Genomic DNA, 19937 nt, shown 5'->3' on the forward strand with positions numbered 1-19937 from the left:
TTCGGCACGTAAAATACAATATTTAGTTTTTTAATTCAATCAACAATCGTTCGGCACATGGCTAAAGCGTTATCAGGCTTCGTGGTGAGGCGCCTCTTTTTATGCGTCAACCTCACAAAACGTGTTTCCAGTCTTATTTAAGGTGGCGCGTTGGCGAACGCCTCGCGTGTGCTTCTATTTTGCGTGATGCAGCGACTTTACGCTCAACTGCCATGAAGAACGAAACCTTTTATACGCATTGTAGTGGAAATAATAATGTCTTTATTTTGTCGTCAAAGCATTAACAACGGCTACTGATGTTAGTAAGTATATGCTGATCACTAATCAATTTAATAACGAACCAAATTCTGCTGGTCAACTTCATAATTAGTTATACACAAGCATTCGCACACACGCAGTGGAAGCCAGTCACCGCTCAAGGCATGTGCACTTGGCATGAATTCTGATGTCGAAGCCAGTTTCGAGGTAATCGTTCTCAAACGCCGCCGGAAAATATATTGGTGTTCTTGTTAGCTTCGTCCGGTATTGCGTAAGGGTAGATGTTCTTGGATATATTACCCGACACGTCAGTGCGTTTTTCGTAATGCTTGGGGAGAGATCTGTTAAATCTGGTGCTAATCTCAGGATTAATACTAAGCGTCTGTGCTTCGAGTAAGCCAGCAAGCTTGAGTTACGCAGTCCAAACATATGCCCAAACAAATAAATGGTTAACAGCGGTATAACATTAACTTATTAGTTAATCCATGATGGTCATTTAATGGAGTCCGCGCATCATATAGTAGCGCGCTGCTGCAAAAGAAGTAACGACAGCATTATCTCCTCTACACTGTTTTCCCAGTTGAAGCACGTCGTACGTTTCACGTTTTTGCATGCTATAAGATATATAAGATATCCCACTTCTTAGTACGTACTTTGGTTCTGATAACTCACTCATCGTACGGTGTTGAAGGAACGCGACGCCGCCATGCCGAAAATGCATCGCCAACAGGTTCCATGTCTCCAAAGCGCGGTTCAGCCAGCTTAGTGCCAATCCCAGAATCACTAGGATGCATTTTCGCATGGATGCATTTTCGCATTTTCTCCTGTGTTAGCTTATTCCGTGCTTATTTTTTATTCACTATCATCTTCCTGGTAAAATTTGCTTACATTTAAGTGCGTAATTACGCTCTTGGTGGCGAAACATGGCTTCGTCTGTACTTCTATGAAAATCTATTGCAAGAGCGGGTTCTCCACACGAAGATTCTCATTGCAGAGAAGATAGCTTTGATGAATGTGTCATCGGGTAGATAAAGCAGCTGTAAAACAAAACATAAATTCTAAATGTTGCCAAAACAAGCCCACCGGTCACAGCACGTACTTTAGTCTGTATAGGTCATAGTGAATGAGTGACTTCACTGAGCAAGTGATTAGATGAGACCCCACATGTGGCAAAAGAAGCACTAATACGGACGCTATACGACTCTAGAGTGTGCAATTGAATGCTTCGCGTCAAGTCAGTGTCGTCGAGAAGCGATGCGTATCTTTTAAACAACAATTTGTTTACAACTGAAAGACCGAGTGAGCCTAGACTAAGACTCCTTGACTATATCAGTTACTATTTTCTTCAAAGCTATGATTTAAATACTCGCACTCACTAAAGCTGCGAAAACTGGTGTGGTGAAGATGAGCTGGAAAGTCAAATATACCGGGATGGTCGTTGCGAGCGAACGCCATCGTTTCCCGCCGCCGTAACCAAATTGGGGCTAAGAGGCCAGGCCATCCCCGTTCGCGTCATTCCTCCTCGCCACCGGAAGCACTCGAGGAAATGTCCGGCAACTACCACCACGTGCTCCGCGTCGTAAGGAGGAGGGGCTGAAGAGGAGGGAGCCAGCGGTTGTTAAACAGAAGCCGGCGGCCACCGCTTTCCCCTCCCTTGGCGCGCAAGGTTACTCGATCGCGCCCGCTGAGGCGGCCTTGTTTTCTCTGCGGTTATATAACCGCTCTGCGGACGTGCTTTGCTGCTGGGACGAAGGAAAAGATCGAGGTCGGCTTTGCAGGAGTTGTGGCGAAGCGCTCAGTACGGAGCAATAACAAAATACTTAGCAAGGTGGTGGTCAGTTTGTGCATGTGTCTGGCAGACAGACAAAGACAATACAAAGATAGAAAAATAGAAAGAAATGCCGTACAGACAGACAGCTAGACAGACAGATAAATAGGTAGCAGGAGTGAGCGATTAGGTGAGTGAGTGAGCGATCGATTCATTTTTCTTCAACGTGGAGCCACTCGTCCTGCGTAAATTCTTTTTTTTTTTTACTCGTTATTAGCGCTGTCCATAATCATGCACGTATATGTATGCTCATTGCCTCGGCTCATCAGCTATAAAGCATCATTAAAACAACTCTAGGAATCACGGGGCCACCGGCAAACGACAAAGAACACAATAAAATTATTGCATTTGACGGATGAAATGCTGTGAACCACGATTAAGTACATCAAGGCCAGAACAACCAGAATAACGTACGAGGATAGCTTTCGCTCGATTCTATTCATTTGTTTTCATACCCCTCCACTCACGACCCGCTGATTCTAGTGATAACGCAGGCGGAGCGCTGCTAGGAATTGTGAAACGCGCCAAGGAAAAGTATAGGAATGGAAGTCGTCACATTAAATCCAGATTTTCTTTGTACAGAAACATCTCGCATGTACAAACGCACACATTACAATATATATGAAGAGGAAAAAATTAATGAAAATCTGCATAATTTTAACAACGGAGCGATTTACCACACGCCCAGTGATGCTCGAACATTTTTAATGCGTTTAGGATTCTTTGAAAACTAACCGCAATTTGTTGTGGCTGTCGAACCGTTCTCGTGGGCCGATCCCTCAAATAGTGTGGTCGGTAGAGCACGGCGTTAGAAACCCTATAAGGTAGTACTGGTGGTACCACTTGTATCACACGGTGGTAGGAAAAGCGTTCCCGCATTGTTCCCTCGCCACAGCTAGCTTTTTTAGACGCTGTCGTTATGATGCTGCGCCTATGGTTCTTGAGTAAGTGGCGTTCGGAGTACCGGTTGGCTCCCGTGTACGGGTAAGGCACGGTGGTAAGGAGAACGCCACACATTACACATAGTGCAATCATAGTGCCACAAATAACCAAATCCCAAAGCCTGCTGAACGCATTATTGGATAGTAACCGGGATTGTTTCTTCATAAACTTTTCTGAACACTTGGCTGTATCTGGCAATTATAGATACCACACGTCGTTTTTACTGCGCTTGTACTAAGCTCTAGCACAGGCAAGGTCCAGACAAGTAGCCCAGTTTGAACGTAATGCACAGACTACAACATAGAGGACACAGCTTCGTATACACCGCTGTGCAGAATCGACTATCCCAGACGTGTCCAGCACTGTGTCAACGGAGAGACCCTACGTTATTTCAGTTTGTATGCTTAAACAACAGACTTATGCAATGGACAACAAACTATGTTTTATCGAGCCATATAGATATAAAAGAAAATGAAAGAGCCAACGCGTTAGCAAATATAGGCAGAGATTTATCGATAAGCTATTTCCCCATACCACACAAAGACCATAGATTGCACTTTAACGCGAATATCCATAAATCTTGTCAACTCGACTGGGATGAACTGACGAACAACAAACTCCACATCTTGCAACCAGTACTAACAGAATGGACACCCTGTAGGCACAGGGACCGTTTCAAGGAAGTAGTTCTTTGTCGCCTTAGAACAAGGCCGACAAGGCTAACCGACACTTTTCTTCTACTAAATGAACTAACAGCCTTGATGCCTAATATACCAAGGACCATTAGCAATTCCTCAGGCTGTAATTTCTTGCCAACATTATGAAATGGAAAAACGAAACTTCTGTGCTCAAGCTATATGCTAAAAATACATACAGATACAGATATGCATATATATATATATATATATATATATATATATATATATATATATATATATATATATTGGCTATATATATATTGGCTATATATATATATATATATATATATATATATATATATATATATATATATATATATATATATATATGTGTGTATATATATATATATATATGATACACAGACATATGTTTTATATATATGAAGATACATACTAAAGAATACCCGCTTCTGTAGGCCACCGTGCGCACCACGGCATCTCATCGCTCGTGAGTATACGCTGATACTTCTTTTCTTGTCCCGAATGTTACCCGCAGCAAGCCGCCAGCCATGGACGGCACGCCGTGGCTTCGCTTCTCGGAACTTAACCCGGTGCACATGGAACTGAGTCCCAAGCGGTTCCGGCTGGGCAAAGGGCTACACGCCGACCACTGCCGGTTCTGGAAGAAGTTCATTCTCAAGTGACGTACGCCGCATCCTCATCGTAGTGCATTTCCATTTACAAAGGCAAGTGTGAACGGCCGCGGCACCCAGCTAACGCTCCTGTACTAGAACCGACAAGCAAACGTTCGGAAATCGCAGTAGCTAAGTTTTATTGCAGTTCCTGTGCTGCCAAGCTCCGGTTACGACGCGACGTTTGTGCCTAGCCACCGCACCTCTTTCAACGTGTACGTGACTTCCACGTAATTAGCGAAGGGTTTTCAGATATATTCATACTCACGCAGCTTCCGTTTAGTTAACTCAGAGACCACTAAGATGGAGACTGGTTGGAACGTTCATAATTGCTTCTTTTGGTTCTTCTAGCGGCTGTGGAACCTAGCGTAATGTGCCGCGTCTTGCCCGCGCGATTTACACTGTGGAAGCTCGTGCGCACAATCGTTTTTGTCGAGACTGTCGACTCACCACATAGGAATTAATAATAATAATAATAATAATAATAATAATAATAATGTATTCAAAAGAGTGACATCCACAACATTGGTCGCCAAACATTGGCATATTCTTCAAGGTGTACGGGAGTATAAGAGCGTTGCTTCTTGAGCGAGGACAAATCCGAAGAACAGACAAAGACAGGCGCTTGTCCTTATATGTTGTTAGTCTTTATCCTCGTTTGAGAAGTCGCGCTGTTATACCAGAATCAACTAGTTCAATGTTTGCCGTCTTCGGAGACAATTCGTGCGGGGCGATCAGAGGGAAGGACGTATGTCAAAACTCTGTGCAAAATATTGCGGATTCATACGCTTATGATTCGTCTAGATGCTACCCTGGGATATTTTCGGTCCAAAGACCCGTCAGTTCCATTAAGCTGCAAGTTGAATAGTTAACACATGAGTCCTACGGTGTTAATTTGCTAGAAAGTTCCAAATCATAAGATGGACAGTGCTCAGCGATTCAAACGCGATGTGCGAAGCTCATGGAGTGGCTGCGCATTTTGCGCTACCGATGGCCGCTGCGGACGCCTAGATGACGAATTAGGACGCAATGAAAGCGAGAGCATTTGCGACGCATTGTGACTGCACTTGCCCCCCCCCCCCCCCTCCCCCAGCGGTCACTCTGTGCTCACCGGTGCCACAAAAAGTGCCGATCGCCATGCGGTCCGATTATTGTGTTTGAATTGATCAGCTCTGGACAAGCAAAACATTTTTCGTAATGCTCTTCCAGCGCAGGTCTCCAATGAAACAAGAAGAGGAACAAGGTACGTTTCCAGGGCATGAAATATTGTGTAATGTAACTCCTAAGTGTCATGTGGTGCGGCATACTTGTAGAAAAACAGGAGAGTGTGGTCTTACATCGCGCAAAAGATGGCGCCAATCCTAAATAGTCTATCACATATGCCGCTTTAGATGTGGACTGTACTAATGTAACGTACGTTAAAGACAACGTGCCAGGATGGATACCGAGTTTCAGAGAACGTAGATTTAGTCATTTCGGATTTAATTCCATTGAACGATTCTATAATGACCAGACGCACAATTTTTGTCGCTGTTTTTGCTTGTTGCGTCAATACATTTAGAAAGCAAGTTGCCGAAGCATGGGGACCTATAACGTAAAACTATTCCAATATGGTTTTATTCCAATCTCGTGGCGTAAAATTTGCCAACGCAAGCATCAGGCGGTGACCCGCAGGGTTGTCTGAACAGACCAACCAAACGTTCTCCTAGTTTATAGGAGGTCACTTTTGTTTGCTTTAAAAACGAATAACATTGCCTACACTGAGCGGCTTGTCTTATCTAATCGGCTTACAAGAGGCGAGGAGCACGCTCAAGTCGAGAGGGAATAGATAGGGCCGAGTCACTGCACTGAAAATCTATAACCGGATGAAGAGAGTGGTGCCGGTGTATGCGATTGGTCCGCTTTCCCTTAGTTAGCTTGAGGTGGCTGATCGAAAATCGCGGCGGCATGCAACAGGAAGGTTAAGAATTCCGATAAAACGGATCCTCAGCACGAAGGATTGGCAGAGCGAGGTCGTAAACGTGTCCAAAGCGCTCGAAAACGTTACACGGGTGCGCAAAAAGGTTTATTGTACGCAAATAAACCCATGCTACCCGGCAGGTGCAAGTAGCCAGTGCCCGAGCGATCGGCGGCAGCCATCTTTTATTCCTTTCGGAACGGGGCAGCCTACGCCTACTCAGGACAAAACTCAGTTTTGTTCGGCATATTAATGTATCCTTAACACGTACACGTCCCTTTGACGCGGTGAGTTTCCGCAGTTTTTGTGACGTCGTGTGACAGACAGGCGAAGTGGGGGTGGTTCAAAAAATTCCTTGACCAATCGCGGAGGGCTGATTGCAGAAATGGAATAGAAAAGTTTGGAATAGCTTTACGTTATAGCACCCATGGTCAGTGAAGCATATGTGCCCACCACAATTCCTAGGCTCATCAAACTCGTGCATCAGGCCTATCACAGCTTCCTACCACCGCCATTAAGCACCAAGTCGTAACCAAGTATATTCGCAGCTCATGTACTCATAGAGGATGTATATTAGCCATAGTAAAACCTTCACGGTTCGTTATGTGAGTTGTAGTTCGGTCTGAACAAGCTGCCATAGCAGGTGATGTGATCATTACCAAAAAACTATATAAAGCAATTGCCACAACACTGCAACCCCCGTGTTAATTTGATTGGTTGGTGTTATGTGCACTGATAGCTCGACGAAGCGCAGCATGTGCCCGTGTGGGCGAATATGAGCACGCTAATCATGCTGTCTTGTCTTTTGTCTAACTTGTGTAGGCAAGGTAAGCGCTTTGCTGTTCACATTAATGTCTGGCGGCAAGCCGATTAAGCCCAAGCTACTAGCACACTGAGTAACGCTTATATAAGCGCGACTCTTCTACAATAGAGCGTGCCGCACCCTGCATTTAAAGCAGTGATCGGTGTTTCACACTGTTTTAAATCATGAAACCAGTACGAAGACAGCTGTGACTAATTCTTTTGCATGCAGGTTCACAAGAATACCTCCTCCATCCGTGGATTCTTCTCGAGGCGACCATAGCCAAGATGCCGAACGGTGAAGATACATCATCAAAAGGAGGCAAACAGACACCTTGAGGCACAATGAGTGCGCGTGTGATAGCGTATGTGTGCGTGTGAGCATATCCACACAATCAGGTGCGTGTACGTGTGTTTGTGAAGACACACGAGCATCGCTCACCAGCCTGGCAACAGCCTTGTTGGTTTGTCTGGCATGTCCATCAGTGCGAGGCAAGTAGACCAACATGCCACACCTTTTGTCGCGTTCTGGAGTGCTCGTGCCAGCGAGCACTCTCACAGCAACGTGCAGCGTCATTGTGTCATCACTTCATCGCTGCGGTAAACCACGACCTGTCAGCGTGCCTGAGTGGCTCTCGGAGACTCCTGTGCGCTTGTAAAGACTAAGCATCACTCAATCACACTATATTTTATTTCTACGCTGACGTCCGGATGCGTTCTCGACATCACGTGCAGTATTACATTACTTCGTTCGTCATTTCATACACTGATATCGGGTGCGTGGTTTGTAATATCTCTCTAAGAATTAGGAGCCGCCTGCAGTGAAAAATGATGTGATAGAATCTCACCACATAAGATGGGGGTTACGTAGACCAAGAGAACACTGCAAAAAACGTGGTGGTCCATTGCCGACCACCACTCCTTTCGCGGTGCGTTTGCTATGCCTTAGCTCAGCCAGTATAGTATGCATAACTATTTATAGAGGATGAGGCTAATGGAGGCATTAGATCACTATCGACACTGGATAAAGCTGAAGATAAGTCGTGGTCACTACGCGAAGTACGTGACCGTACGACATGACGATACTGCAGAACAGTATCGTGTATATATATATATATATATATATACTTAGTGTATTACACGTTTGAGTCAGCCCACTAAAACAATCTGCGCGACACGCACGGTATCAAGATAATTATAGCGAGCGTAGAAAACAAGCAGCAGAAGTGTAAGCTGATGAAACACTCCAATACCCCCCACGTTCGCATTTCGACCCTTCTGATAAACAAAAGTAAAAAATAACAACTAGGGAAATCACACTCTGCAGTATTGCCAATATTCGCAACTTAAGCGCACAGTTATTACAGAAGCATGACAACTATCATATATAATTGGAAATTCTGATAAAGTATGCGCGATGATGTGGAAGCTACACTGTGCTGATTTGGTTTTTATTGAACCTGCCGAGGACTAGGCAAATAAGTAATGTGAAATGAGTATTCTATTGTTTCTGAAGTCTACCGCGATGAAGGCGCAAGACATTCTTTCGCAGGCCTATTCTTTACGTATAAGTCATGATCAAGTGCAATGTCTACAACAACACTTCTCTTTGCGTATCCTTAGAAAACGTCTGCATATTGTGGAAAAACGCAGTGCGGGTTACGTTATGAGTAGTGTTTAGGCTCGCGTTGAATATGTGGTATAGTGAACGGAATGTACCAATAAGCTATATTGTACAGCAACATCATCTTGGGACTCCGCGTTCCTTCGGCGGCTTCAGTAAGCTATCATTACTATGCGAGTGAACATAGCAGCCTAACCGCAGAAGTCAAAGCAAGATATGTCGTCACGAAATAAAACAAAAGTTTGCGTTCATGCACAAGAGGCATCTAGTAGCGCGCTTCTCGTAACGCGAAACTTAAAACGATGTGCGCAGTGATTCGGACGTACATATATGTTGCCGACCATGGGCGCGATCGGAGATCTTTGTTCGATACGCGTTCTGTTCGGTTGCTGCAACGTCACAAAGTGGCAGTATGCAAAATTTGTGACAACGGGGCGGAGAGAGCAGCCAATCAGCAAGCGGTGAACTCCCCGGATGTTTACTTCCCTCGTTTGTCTTCTGCTTGCAGACTGTATACTACAAAGCGAAATGTTTCTCGTCTTCCAATGAATGAAATCATTATCTAAAAAATGTATTTTTTTCTTCTCAAGCTTAAACACGTTTTCAAATAGTAATACGTGTGACCTACTACAATTTATAACTATTAGTTTCTCTGCGTCGTCCCTAGGTGGTGTCGCGCGTAGCGAGAAAAAAAAAAGAAAAAAGGAACGATGGGAACAGTGGCGCACTTTTCAAGAGGCAGCAACAACATTCCAGCGGCTCGCTGGCACCCGATGATGGGGTTGATTTCGCTGTACAACCAACGCACTATTTGTTTCACGAAACTAAAGCAACGCCGGAATTCGCTTTCTGCCATTTCTTCAAACGGATTTCGCACCTCCACCCGCTCTTCTTCCTCCTCGAGCAACGCCAGCGCAACAACCGAAGTTCCTAACGCAAGCACCATTTTCTCGAATTAAACTACGGATTGGATCCAAGCGTGCCATGCCGCAGCCGCAGCCGCTGGTTGTATCCGATCCAATCCACCAGCCGCGCCATGCCTGGTCTCGTAACGAGCGTATGATCGCTCCAAACTTCCCAACTCCCGTCGGGTTCGGCGCCTAGCAGACGACGTGCTCGGTTGCAAGATGAATACAGGAGCGTGTCGTCATTTTGACGTCACTAAACACGTGGCCGCGCCCGGCAGCTTGTGACGTTGGCGCGGAGTAGGCCAATCGCGCGCGCCGGTAACAGAACGAACGCGCCGAACAACGATCTGCGATCGCACCCCATGTGGCGTGCACTGAAGGGCATGCATGCCCATATAACATATCGGAGAGGGCCGAAATATAGGAAGGCTTCGCCTCCGACCCTGTGCTGCACTGTCCCATTCTTTCGCAAGGAATTCTGGCAGACGTACGGACGAAATTCAGCAAAGCGCTCTTTCAGGTCAAGCCGAACGAGCCGCGAATTTTGCTAAACCGGAACATACCTTAACCGGTATAAAATGCGCTTGCAAATGACAAATATTTCTGCAGTCTTTGTACAATCTTGTTATTGATTATATGCTATGAGCATTCTCAGTGATACGTATTAGATAATTATGAAAAAATATGTGGCATGCACGTCTACATTTACATTTATATGACATGTACGTCTACCATTTGTGAAACGGCAGCGAGACTTTCAGGTAGACGCATGTAACACAGTATATTTAAAGACAAAACGAGGATAAAAACTATGAGAAATCACGTGAAAAGGGGTGAGATGAGGGAGGCAACGTGATAAATATGTATACTTTAATATTCAATCATATAAGAGCAACCCTTGGAATCTTTCCTTTGATTAGCTTGAATGGTTAGTAAGAATTATAATACTCAAAAGCCGTCTGCACAAACAGAATAAATAGCTTTTTTTTTTGTTACTCCACACTCACGAAAATTTCCCCTCCTAGCGTACATATAAAGCACGCATCCTGCAGTTAGTGGCCTAAAGCTTTAACCATAACATAAACTCAAACGTTTCTCTTTAGGCTTGTGATCATTCTAAATACTAGGTTTCTCACGTAGGTTTAAGCTATGTGACCGTTTATACTAACAAGCAGCTGGGCAAGCGCACGGACGTCTTCAAAGTCAGCCGCAAGTGCAGGGCCACCTGTTGTTTGTTAAGGTGCTTTATTGTACATAGACACCTTGTAGCTCGAGAACTGTGTTTTGCGGAGAGTTTTAACTGCTTGCCTTGTACATACATGTCTTCGCTTATCATGCTTTGCGCGTATATCATTGTATATGAATTAGTATTTTCTAAAACACCACCAGAATGAATGCTTCCTCCATTATGCCTTCGTTACGCCGATGTGGATGAGACGTTTCGCAATTTAACATTTCCTTTGTTTTTTTTTTGTTTTTTTTTGTCCTTCATTCAGTGAATCATATGCCGGCACTAGAAAACACCTTTACCGTGATAGCGTGAAGATCCCGCGTCGTAAAAAGTTATGTGCAGGCTTCGAACGTCGTATCGGGAAGAAATCACTCCGAACCACAGCCACGCAGGCCCTGCGCGTGGCGCAGGGGCGTTACTGAACTAATTGAATTCCTCGAAGTATAATGCGTGTGAAAAATCGTAAAGTACGACCTAAACACAAACTAAGGACACGATATCGTACCAGAAAAGGTAATTTTGTTACGCGGTAACTCAAACACAAACCACTTTTCAAGCATTTCTGCCATTCATAGAGCGGCGCGGCCCGCTCGGTTCCTTGCAACAACACCATCCAGATGGCGCTCGCCTCCGCGAGTCCGCAAGAAACCTGCGGTTGCCGGGAAGCGTAACAAGCAGTCAGCGATTTTCGAATGACATTACGTTCCTCTCTTAAAGGCGAAGCTTAAGCGTCTTCCAACTTTTTTTTTTTTAGTGCCAAAGTTAAGTTGTTATCGAACATACGCAAATGGTGCACCATGTTGTCCGTATCACGGCAGAATTCTGGGTTAAGAAGAGTAATTTTTTTCTTAAAACCAGGAAAATCCTTCGGCTATTACGTGAATGCTTAAGATTGTCGTTTACCCAACATAACGATGGGTCATCAGCAAAAGTGACCTTCAGTTGTTTAATATTCAATTGTTTCTAGATTTTATAGCCACTACAAACATAAGGTCAAGTGGCAATCACTTGCTTTTTTTAGCCAATACTCTAATTCGTTATCGCTACAGGATTTTGTTGTTACTCAAAGCCCATTTTGTGTTTACGCAGCTTTCTATATTCGATATTTCGGTCTAATTCACCTTGTAACGAATATTGTATCGGCTTGTACTGTAGCTGAAGCATTGTTACGAAAACGTGTTCAACGTAATATTGTTGACCTGAAAAATTATCCTTGTGGTTATATATAAATTACGTTCACTGAAGGAAAGTGAAGAAAGGATGGTGGCTGCTCAATATTTCATTAGGGTGACGCAAGAACGAAAACGCAGGTTGGCTGTTGACGTAAGCGTGACGTCGTAACCTCGCATAGATAATTAGCGCTCTGAAGTGCCAGAACGGGAGTGAAGAAGAGTTTGTACATAGAAAAGCGCTTGTGAGAAGAAGAACAAAGGCTGCAAACAAAAAAAAAATTAAATTAAATTGTGGGGTTTTACGTGCCAAAACCACTTTCTGATTATGAGGCACGCCGTAGTGGAGGACTCCGGAAATTTCGACCACCTGGGGTTCTTTAACGTGCACCTAAATCTAAGCACACGGGTGTTTTCGCATTTCGCCCCCATCGAAATGCGGCCGCCATGGCCGGGATTCGATCCCGCGACCTCGTGAAGGCTGCAAACAAATGAACTGTTCTTGCAAAAAAAAAAAAAAAACTGCGTTCAAATGCTCTGGAAGTAACGATAAGAAACTTTAAATAAAGCGCGCTCAAAATTTGCATTTAAGGGCATCGAAGCCCACCATGTATGTCCCCGTGAATAGCGCGTTATTTGAGGTAGAAATAGGTAAATGTTTCCGCATCTCAAGCGTCGAACAGTTACTTTAAAAGCTCCTTTGCATGCAAAAGTTTGATTTAATTGCGTATTGGAATAGTTGAGAATTGTGTAATTGAAAATCGGGAAAGGTAAAGAAGTTGCAGAGCTTTTTGGGCATTGAGAAGCTTAGTTTAGTTTGGCGCCGTGAAGACTATAGCCGTAGCTCGAGGGTACCGACTGTTTCTATCTTTAACTTCAAGCACCGCGGCCGACCTACATATTAGCGCTGGCTTATGCCTCTTCTAGTTCGCGTATCTGGAGTAGCTTACGAGGTTTTCTACCAATTAATGTCCTTAATCTTCATTTTGCCTTATCTGATCAGATACTAGCTGCAATGAAAGGTTATCGTTTCATTAGAAACTACGCCACAATGAAGACAGGACTTTTCAAACGACAATTCTGCGTAAGGACTAGCAGAAAGTGCTTAACTGAATACAACTTACTACCGTTATTGTTTCGCAGCGGTGTCTAAAAATTCACGAATGAGCAACATGTAGGTGCGAGGTTGCGTAGTGACTTTCCAATAAGCCATCTCTGAAATGTTTCCATGCGAACACCCATTTGTGCCAAAGAAGCGCTGCCAACACTCATAACACGTCTTAAATAATTAAAATTGAAGATTAAGAGCCACTCATGCGAATGGACGCGTAAACTTGGTATTGCGATGACAAATCCTTACGGGTTTTCATTTTGATAAGTTTTTCCTGAATAAGTTAGGACAAAATTATTAACTGGCTTTTGTTCCGTATGCATTTTTCAATTTTAGGTGCCCATTATGACGCATTGTAATCTCATTTTTCGTCCCTTTGCAAGGAACGCATAAGTTATTACCAGAAGCACTAACCATACTCCAAAGAATCGTACTACCCCTCACAGCCTATATATCACATTTTGTAAAGCCACCGATTACCGCAATACTGTAATGTCTGTGTTCTCAATAAATTATCAGAAGAGTCTTATGCTGATTTACTTCACTTCATCTGCTTGTACGTGATTCTTCCTATATTATCCCTTCAAAATATATGTTCAATGCTGTGTTGCAGGGTTGTTTTCTTTCTCTTTGAATGTGTTATTGCATGTGATCTCAACGGCAGTGTTGACTAGCTTTAAGGTGCAGCCCTCTCAGGTTGTTGGAGTCCACTGGTCAGTGCTTGTAAGCAGAAACGTATTAGTTATACTTTAGTAAGTGACAAGAAAGAAAACAAGAGTAAGCAGCTGGTGCCCTTGTTTTCGTTTCAGCGCTGGCGTATTCCTTTTCATTGCTATGTGTGCCACTGCGTTCTGTGCTATTACGCTGAATACCACAGTGAGTAGGACGATCGACGGTGCTGCTGCAGGACTAGAGCTATATTGATAAATGGGTCGTTTGGCAGTCAAACATACACGGTACCATTCGTTCTACATTGAAGGAGGGTAAAGGTAAATTAATATGAAAGAAGCCCTGCCTACAAGTAGCAAAATGCAATTTCTACACAGGCGAGATCACCAGTCAGACTGTCTGTGGTGTCCTGATGTTTGGAAAGTATTGATTTACATACAGTTTTAATATAGATTTACATACTGATTTACATGGGTAAATACAACAGTACCACACGACGCATGGCTCCCACTAACGCTCATCTTATAAAAGTTACATAATATTCCTACAATGCAAAAGGCATCAAAAGTTTCAGTGTAGCGCCGATTGCTTGTACATAACATTGCGAAGTCAAAGCCATGAAATCTGTGAATTCATGTTTCCTTGAGGTCTACCAGATGTTTCGAGTTCTTGAAAGACCTGTATATTTTATTGCTATTGTATTCAGTGCACCCTAAACACATTGCCGCATTAAATGCTGAACTTGTATACATAGCAGCAATTTTGTTTACACACTGTTAAAGCCATGACGGGGAAGGTGTAGCTTAATGCCTACCTTCTCTGACATCCACTCGCCATTTTTTTTTTTTTGTGTGTGTGTGTGTGTGTGTGTGTGTGTGTGTGTGTGTGTGTGTGTGTGTGTGTGTGTGTGTGTGTGTCATTGCGTGATACTTGTCAATAAATATTCACAGCTAATGTAAGTGACCTATTTCCACAGCCGCCGAACATGAGAAGACAGCTTCTGCTGACGTCACAACAGGGTGTTTAAAAGCACAACGCATCCTTTATTTTTTCCCCTTTATCTGATAACGTCCAAGTCACTAATTAACCACGCTTCTTTCCGAATGTGGTAACCACTGCGTTCTTGCCCGATCCCCTATTGTGGGCATGCGCCATGGCCAATCCCCGTGAGTGGGTATGCACCGAACACAAGGTCATCATCATCATCATCATCATCACCATGTACTCTCTGGTCAACAACAACAGAACAAGATCGCGGCTTCCTCAATGATTCAAGCTGAACCCCAGCGTGTGCCACAGGAAGGAGACATCGTAGTCAGGTTTACCGGAAGAAATGCTGCGGGTAAGCGCTATTTCTGTGCCTTCTCTACTGCAGTGTAGGACTCGCACGATGCCAAGACATTGTGCGTTGATGATCGCTCTCGGCGCTAGCGCAAAGCTTCTGTTATACTGTTTCCTGGCCGTACCGCCTTTATGGAGCCAATAGCGCACGTCTGCAAACAATATTCCTTATGAAATTTCAATTTCAATGTAATCTTGTTATAAAAGCCATAAAAACTCAATACATATATTTGCTGCAAAAGTAGCATAGGGAAGATGCTGCCATTGTGTGCTTTTCATATCTCACAGATGCGGTTTTCCTGGAGTGACCATTAACGGAGCTTGCTGGCGAAGATACGGCTATCTCGTAACTTTATCTTGTAACTATGGCGCCACAGCCTAATTGAAGTGGAAAAGTTTAAACGCGGCCACTGCCAACTCCATTTCAGCTGTTTGATGGAAATAACGCAAGAAATGTTTTTCAGTTTTTCGTGAAAAAGAAGATGTCACCAATATCGTATCGATGAGTAACACACGCCCCATCAGTTCTGCAGTTAAAGAGGTCAGCATTAAACAGCTGGTTGAAGTTCTGGCTGAGTTTTATTGAAATGCATTTAACGGTCACAGTAGTGGCACGAAATAATCGAGAGCATGGCATGCCCAACATAATAGCGCATAGTTAAAGTAGTAAAAGCTGACGAGAGCAAATTTCAACACCTTTTGGTTAACTTGGGCACTGATTTCGAATGGAGGGCACACCTTTGTGAACGCCAGTTTAAACAGCGCCCACCAAGTCATCTATGTTAACAGGGGACATGCGCACTCCCAATGATGATTGCTAAAGTTGAACTTGTAGTCGTTACTGAAGATGCAGAACTCGCCTTTACTCAGTTCACTCCGTTAGATGCTCTTAGACTGAATATATGACATTTATTTCCTGTCTTCATGGTGATAAAGCCATTTTCAGTGCTTACAGACTTCAGCGAATGCAACAGTGATAGCGGCCAATGATCTTTTAGAAATCACGTGCGACACGCGTATTAGTTTCGTGAATTGTCTATGAAACTATGTTTGTTTTTACATTGGGTGCTCACGTATGGCATTCATATCGCTTTCATTGCCTTGTACCATATAGACCAGTAATTTAGATGTCCCGGTCAGCATTTGACAAGACTGCAAATAAGCTTACCGAGCCGGTAGTGTCCTAGTTTATTTAGTAAGCAACCGGCGATAATGAATGACCGCTAGGTAAATATGTTGTGTAAGCTCATATTGGAAGCACCCTACCCTGTGTCCTCATCGTCACGCCGTGCTTTTTGCCCCATCGCCCTTTTAGCCCATCGCAGGCTAGCTGAACCTAAAGCACCTCAGAATTTTCTTTCGTAAGTTTCCTCTCTCTGTCGACATCGCACCTTCCTGTGCAGAAGCTGACCTCGGTGAGCTTATCGAGCGGTACTGGTACGACGTCCGCTTCCAGTTCTTCATCGAGGGTCGCAAGTCCACCACTTACTGCATCAGCGCCGAGCAGGCACCCACCGTCCGCCTTCAGCAGCTCAGGCTCATCGACATCGCCAAGGGGCACTACGAGGTATACTCTTGAAAGCGAATGATTGCTCTTGTGTCCTTTTTCAGTTCACGACAACGCAGCTTTTCTAACACAAGTTGTACGAACAACCACGGCCGCTGGATAAAAAAAAGTGTGGCCTGCCACGTCAGGCGGGCTGCTATGGGAGCGAACGTGACAGCCGGAGTTGCATTCTAGACCGCTTGGCCGGGCCGAACGACGCTAGCTCTCGGGGACGGGACGCGTAGGTTTCCACGGGCGACGGCGTTCAAAGCGCGTTCCTCGCGCACTTTCTATGCCGATCCGAGACAACAGTCCCCGACTGGCAGCGCCGCGGCGGCTGACAGCGTTTTCGATGCACGCGGCAGGCCGCACCTTTTTTTTTTTATTATTATTATCCAGTGGTTCCAACAGACTCATTCATGGGGGTTGACGTCACAAAGCAACATTAGGGCTATGCGAGACGCCCTCGTTGAGGGCTCCTGATTAATTTTGACCACGCGGGGTTCTGTACCATGCAGCTAAATTAAGTACACAAGCGCTTTATAATTGCGCCCCCATATAAGCGCGGCCGGGGATCGAGCCTGGGACCTGATACTCAGTAGTAGAATGTCATAGCCACTCGGTTACTGCGGTGTGCAGTTGGCAACGAGTTATGCATGCTGCATTGTTCTAACTGCCAACGATCGTGGCAGGACCGCATGGTAGGAGGGAGAGAGAGAGATGATAACTTTGATGAAAGCTGTCATAATATGCGTATATATAATGAAAATCCGCACTACAGACAGACACGCCGGTATAGTTTAAGATGTCTACTAATGCATATAATATATCCGACTGGTCATTTCTGAGAGCCACGGCAGTGCAACTACGGTTGTGAAAGTGAAATCTAAAGATCTAAAGCTGTTAAACGAGAATAAGAGCGTAACGTTAATACTGTTTCATTATTGCCATTCGAGCCATCTTTATGCTCTGAGTAAAGCTTTGTTGCTATTTTACACCACCATCGAAGCGCTTTCGGAGCGCTCTGAAAGGAATTCTCGAATATCTCATGAGTCTGTTGAGTCTAGTTCTTAAGAAGGCCGAAAGCGCCTTCGAGCATGCATGCACAGGCGTCTCTTGCCCTCGGTCCGAGCACGCCGTACCTGACAGACTTGCAAGCAAGATACCCAAAAGGGCTATGAATTGACATAAGTCATAATTTTGTTCAACTTGTTGGAAGAATTACGGCCCGCATTCACAAAAAAAGTACTTACGCTCGAACTATTCATAAGACCGGATGCTCGCTGTGATGGCCGACAAACTATGAGCGAAGATAGCTGGCCAATGGGAAAACGCACTTACAAACGAAAAGTTTTGTGAATTCGGCTCCCAAAACCTATTACGGCGGTTCTCATAGGCCAGGTGCTGCTGTCGGACACAAAACTAAATAAGGCAATCGTCCCCAGTGCCTTACTAGGAAGCGGACAAAATTCCGTGAATATGTTGCCATTCTTAATGTCATTATAGCGTGCTGACGAAACGAAGTGTGTAGTTCATGTTCCCACCATTCTGAATAATTTGCCTTTCCGATCTCTATACAGGCCTCGTTGCTAATCTTGGCGTCCAAGGATCTCCCGGAGTTGCAGTTGGAGACGTGCGAGCAACCCAAGCTTTTCCTGACTATCAAACTCAAGTACGAAGTCCTAGACTGGAAGACACCACCGGCGAAGGTGCGCAAGGGCATCTCCTGCATCGGCTACGTGATTGAAGAAGACGAAGAGTTCCACTACGGAGACTTCTAATGACCACTGGATCGTCATGTAATCACTCCTGATGCTGATAAAACTGCTCGACAGCAGTGTAACCCGTCAGATTTTGCGGTGACAAGCTGTCCTAATAAAATACGAGGCTGTATACTGTGCGGACTACAAGACAACGCAGCTCAAATACGCTGATTTTGTTGACTGTTGGAATTTTGTAAGATTCTGGTTGAAAAAAGAAAGAAAGGTAACGGATGCGACATGAATCTGCGAACTTCTTTTGTTCATAAGTTAATTCCAGTACTCCCTAGAGAGATCTCACCAGCCCATTCCTATCATGTTCTGAGCTCGCTGGATCAGCAGTGCTGGTTGGAACATGGGAATAATTTGTTTATGTAGAGTGTGCCGACCCTACCATGATATCGGTCCCATGTGAACTGCGCTGTGAGGCTGCAATGAATGTTTGTGCGCAGGTATTTCTGTGTTGAGAAGATCGCTTGACTTTTTCACTTTGTTTTGTAGGTTTCTGTTTCAGTGGGAACGTTTGAGCTTTCCGGTTACACAATGTATATCATTTTTGCATTCAATGAGGAGATAAATTTCGTGCGCGACTTCAAGTTTTGCTTTGTGATGCTAATATGTATAAATGTTAAATTCCCAAATTTGCTATTCTAATAAGCAAACCGTTCTACTGCACCTGTCTAAATACGTCAACTTCGCACTAGAGGAGGAGGTGCCAGTGATCTAAGATTGATCGTAGCATTCGCAAAACAATACGGCTTGGGTTGGGTAAAACTTTGCGCCCGGAACATCAGTTGTATTTCAGTCCCCAGTCACAGAGAGGACAAGGAGAACATGGAGACTCGGGTGAGTACAGTTGCTATACCTCCGGCTGCCGAAGAAGCGAGTTTGCGTGGACAGTGAGGACAGCGGACTGCACGAAAGTCCGCACGACAAAAGTAAATGAGCAGGAAATATAGATGACAGAAATTTTTAAAGCACGCCTGTAAGAGCGTTTCAATTGGGCAGTGTTGTCTCACTGTAATGCGCTTCAAGCTAGAACCACATTTTGTCAACAAGAATACTGAAAAACGCAGCTAATAGAGATCACAAGTGCACGTAACTTGCAATGTAAAATCCTACTTATACAAGCCTTAGTACGTTTATTTGTTGCTGTTTATTGAAGGCGGGCTTTTTTTGTAAGCAATAAAATATTATGTAGTCAAACAGAAAACTATCAAATCAGAGACGGAAAGAAGTATCACACTGCAGTTTATTTCGTTACTACATTTAACTACACATGAAGTTCATAACTACTACATTTGTTTGCAGAAGCACCGAGTGGGCTCACGACCACCTATCATTAATACACGATGAAGGATGATGAGTGTTATTAGAAAAGATACAATTCATAATGTGAAAAGGCAATGAGTTGCTGGGCATCGAAAACCCATTACTAACCTGCACGCTTAATTAAAGAACT

The 19937-nt window shown here is 44.2% G+C and overlaps 2 protein-coding genes across 2 annotated transcripts in view; both read left to right on the plus strand.

Annotated features, from left to right (window-relative positions):
* Positions 1 to 19937, plus strand: part of LOC126532195 (uncharacterized) — a 60882-nt gene that overhangs the window by 21271 nt on the left and 19674 nt on the right. Inside the window, exons 3-4 of the mRNA XM_072288389.1 lie at positions 4223 to 4366; positions 7138 to 7142. Coding sequence (XP_072144490.1) covers positions 4223 to 4366; positions 7138 to 7142 — 149 coding nt within the window. The remainder of the gene's footprint in view (positions 1 to 4222; positions 4367 to 7137; positions 7143 to 19937) is intronic.
* On the plus strand, positions 14943 to 18728 carry LOC129385155 (uncharacterized). The gene is made up of 3 exons (XM_055071318.2): positions 14943 to 15170; positions 16573 to 16736; positions 18296 to 18728. The coding sequence occupies exons 1-3, from the start codon at positions 15005 to 15007 to the stop codon at positions 18494 to 18496; spliced, it is 531 nt and encodes a 176-aa protein (XP_054927293.1). The 5' UTR covers positions 14943 to 15004; the 3' UTR covers positions 18497 to 18728.

The sequence above is a fragment of the Dermacentor andersoni genome, chromosome 5 (assembly GCF_023375885.2).
Source record: "Dermacentor andersoni chromosome 5, qqDerAnde1_hic_scaffold, whole genome shotgun sequence".
Taxonomy (NCBI): Eukaryota; Metazoa; Arthropoda; class Arachnida; order Ixodida; family Ixodidae; genus Dermacentor; species Dermacentor andersoni.

What these genes read in the sequence shown, in the direction of transcription:
- LOC129385155 (XM_055071318.2), top strand. Translation starts at nt 15,005, where the DNA reads ATGCACCGAACACAAGGTCATCATCATCATCATCATCATCACCATGTA. An exon ending in TACCGGAAGAAATGCTGCGG is followed by an intron (nt 15,171 to 16,572) that starts GTAAGCGCTATT and finishes CTTCCTGTGCAG; the next exon opens with AAGCTGACCTCGGTGAGCTT. An exon ending in TCGCCAAGGGGCACTACGAG is followed by an intron (nt 16,737 to 18,295) that starts GTATACTCTTGA and finishes ATCTCTATACAG; the next exon opens with GCCTCGTTGCTAATCTTGGC.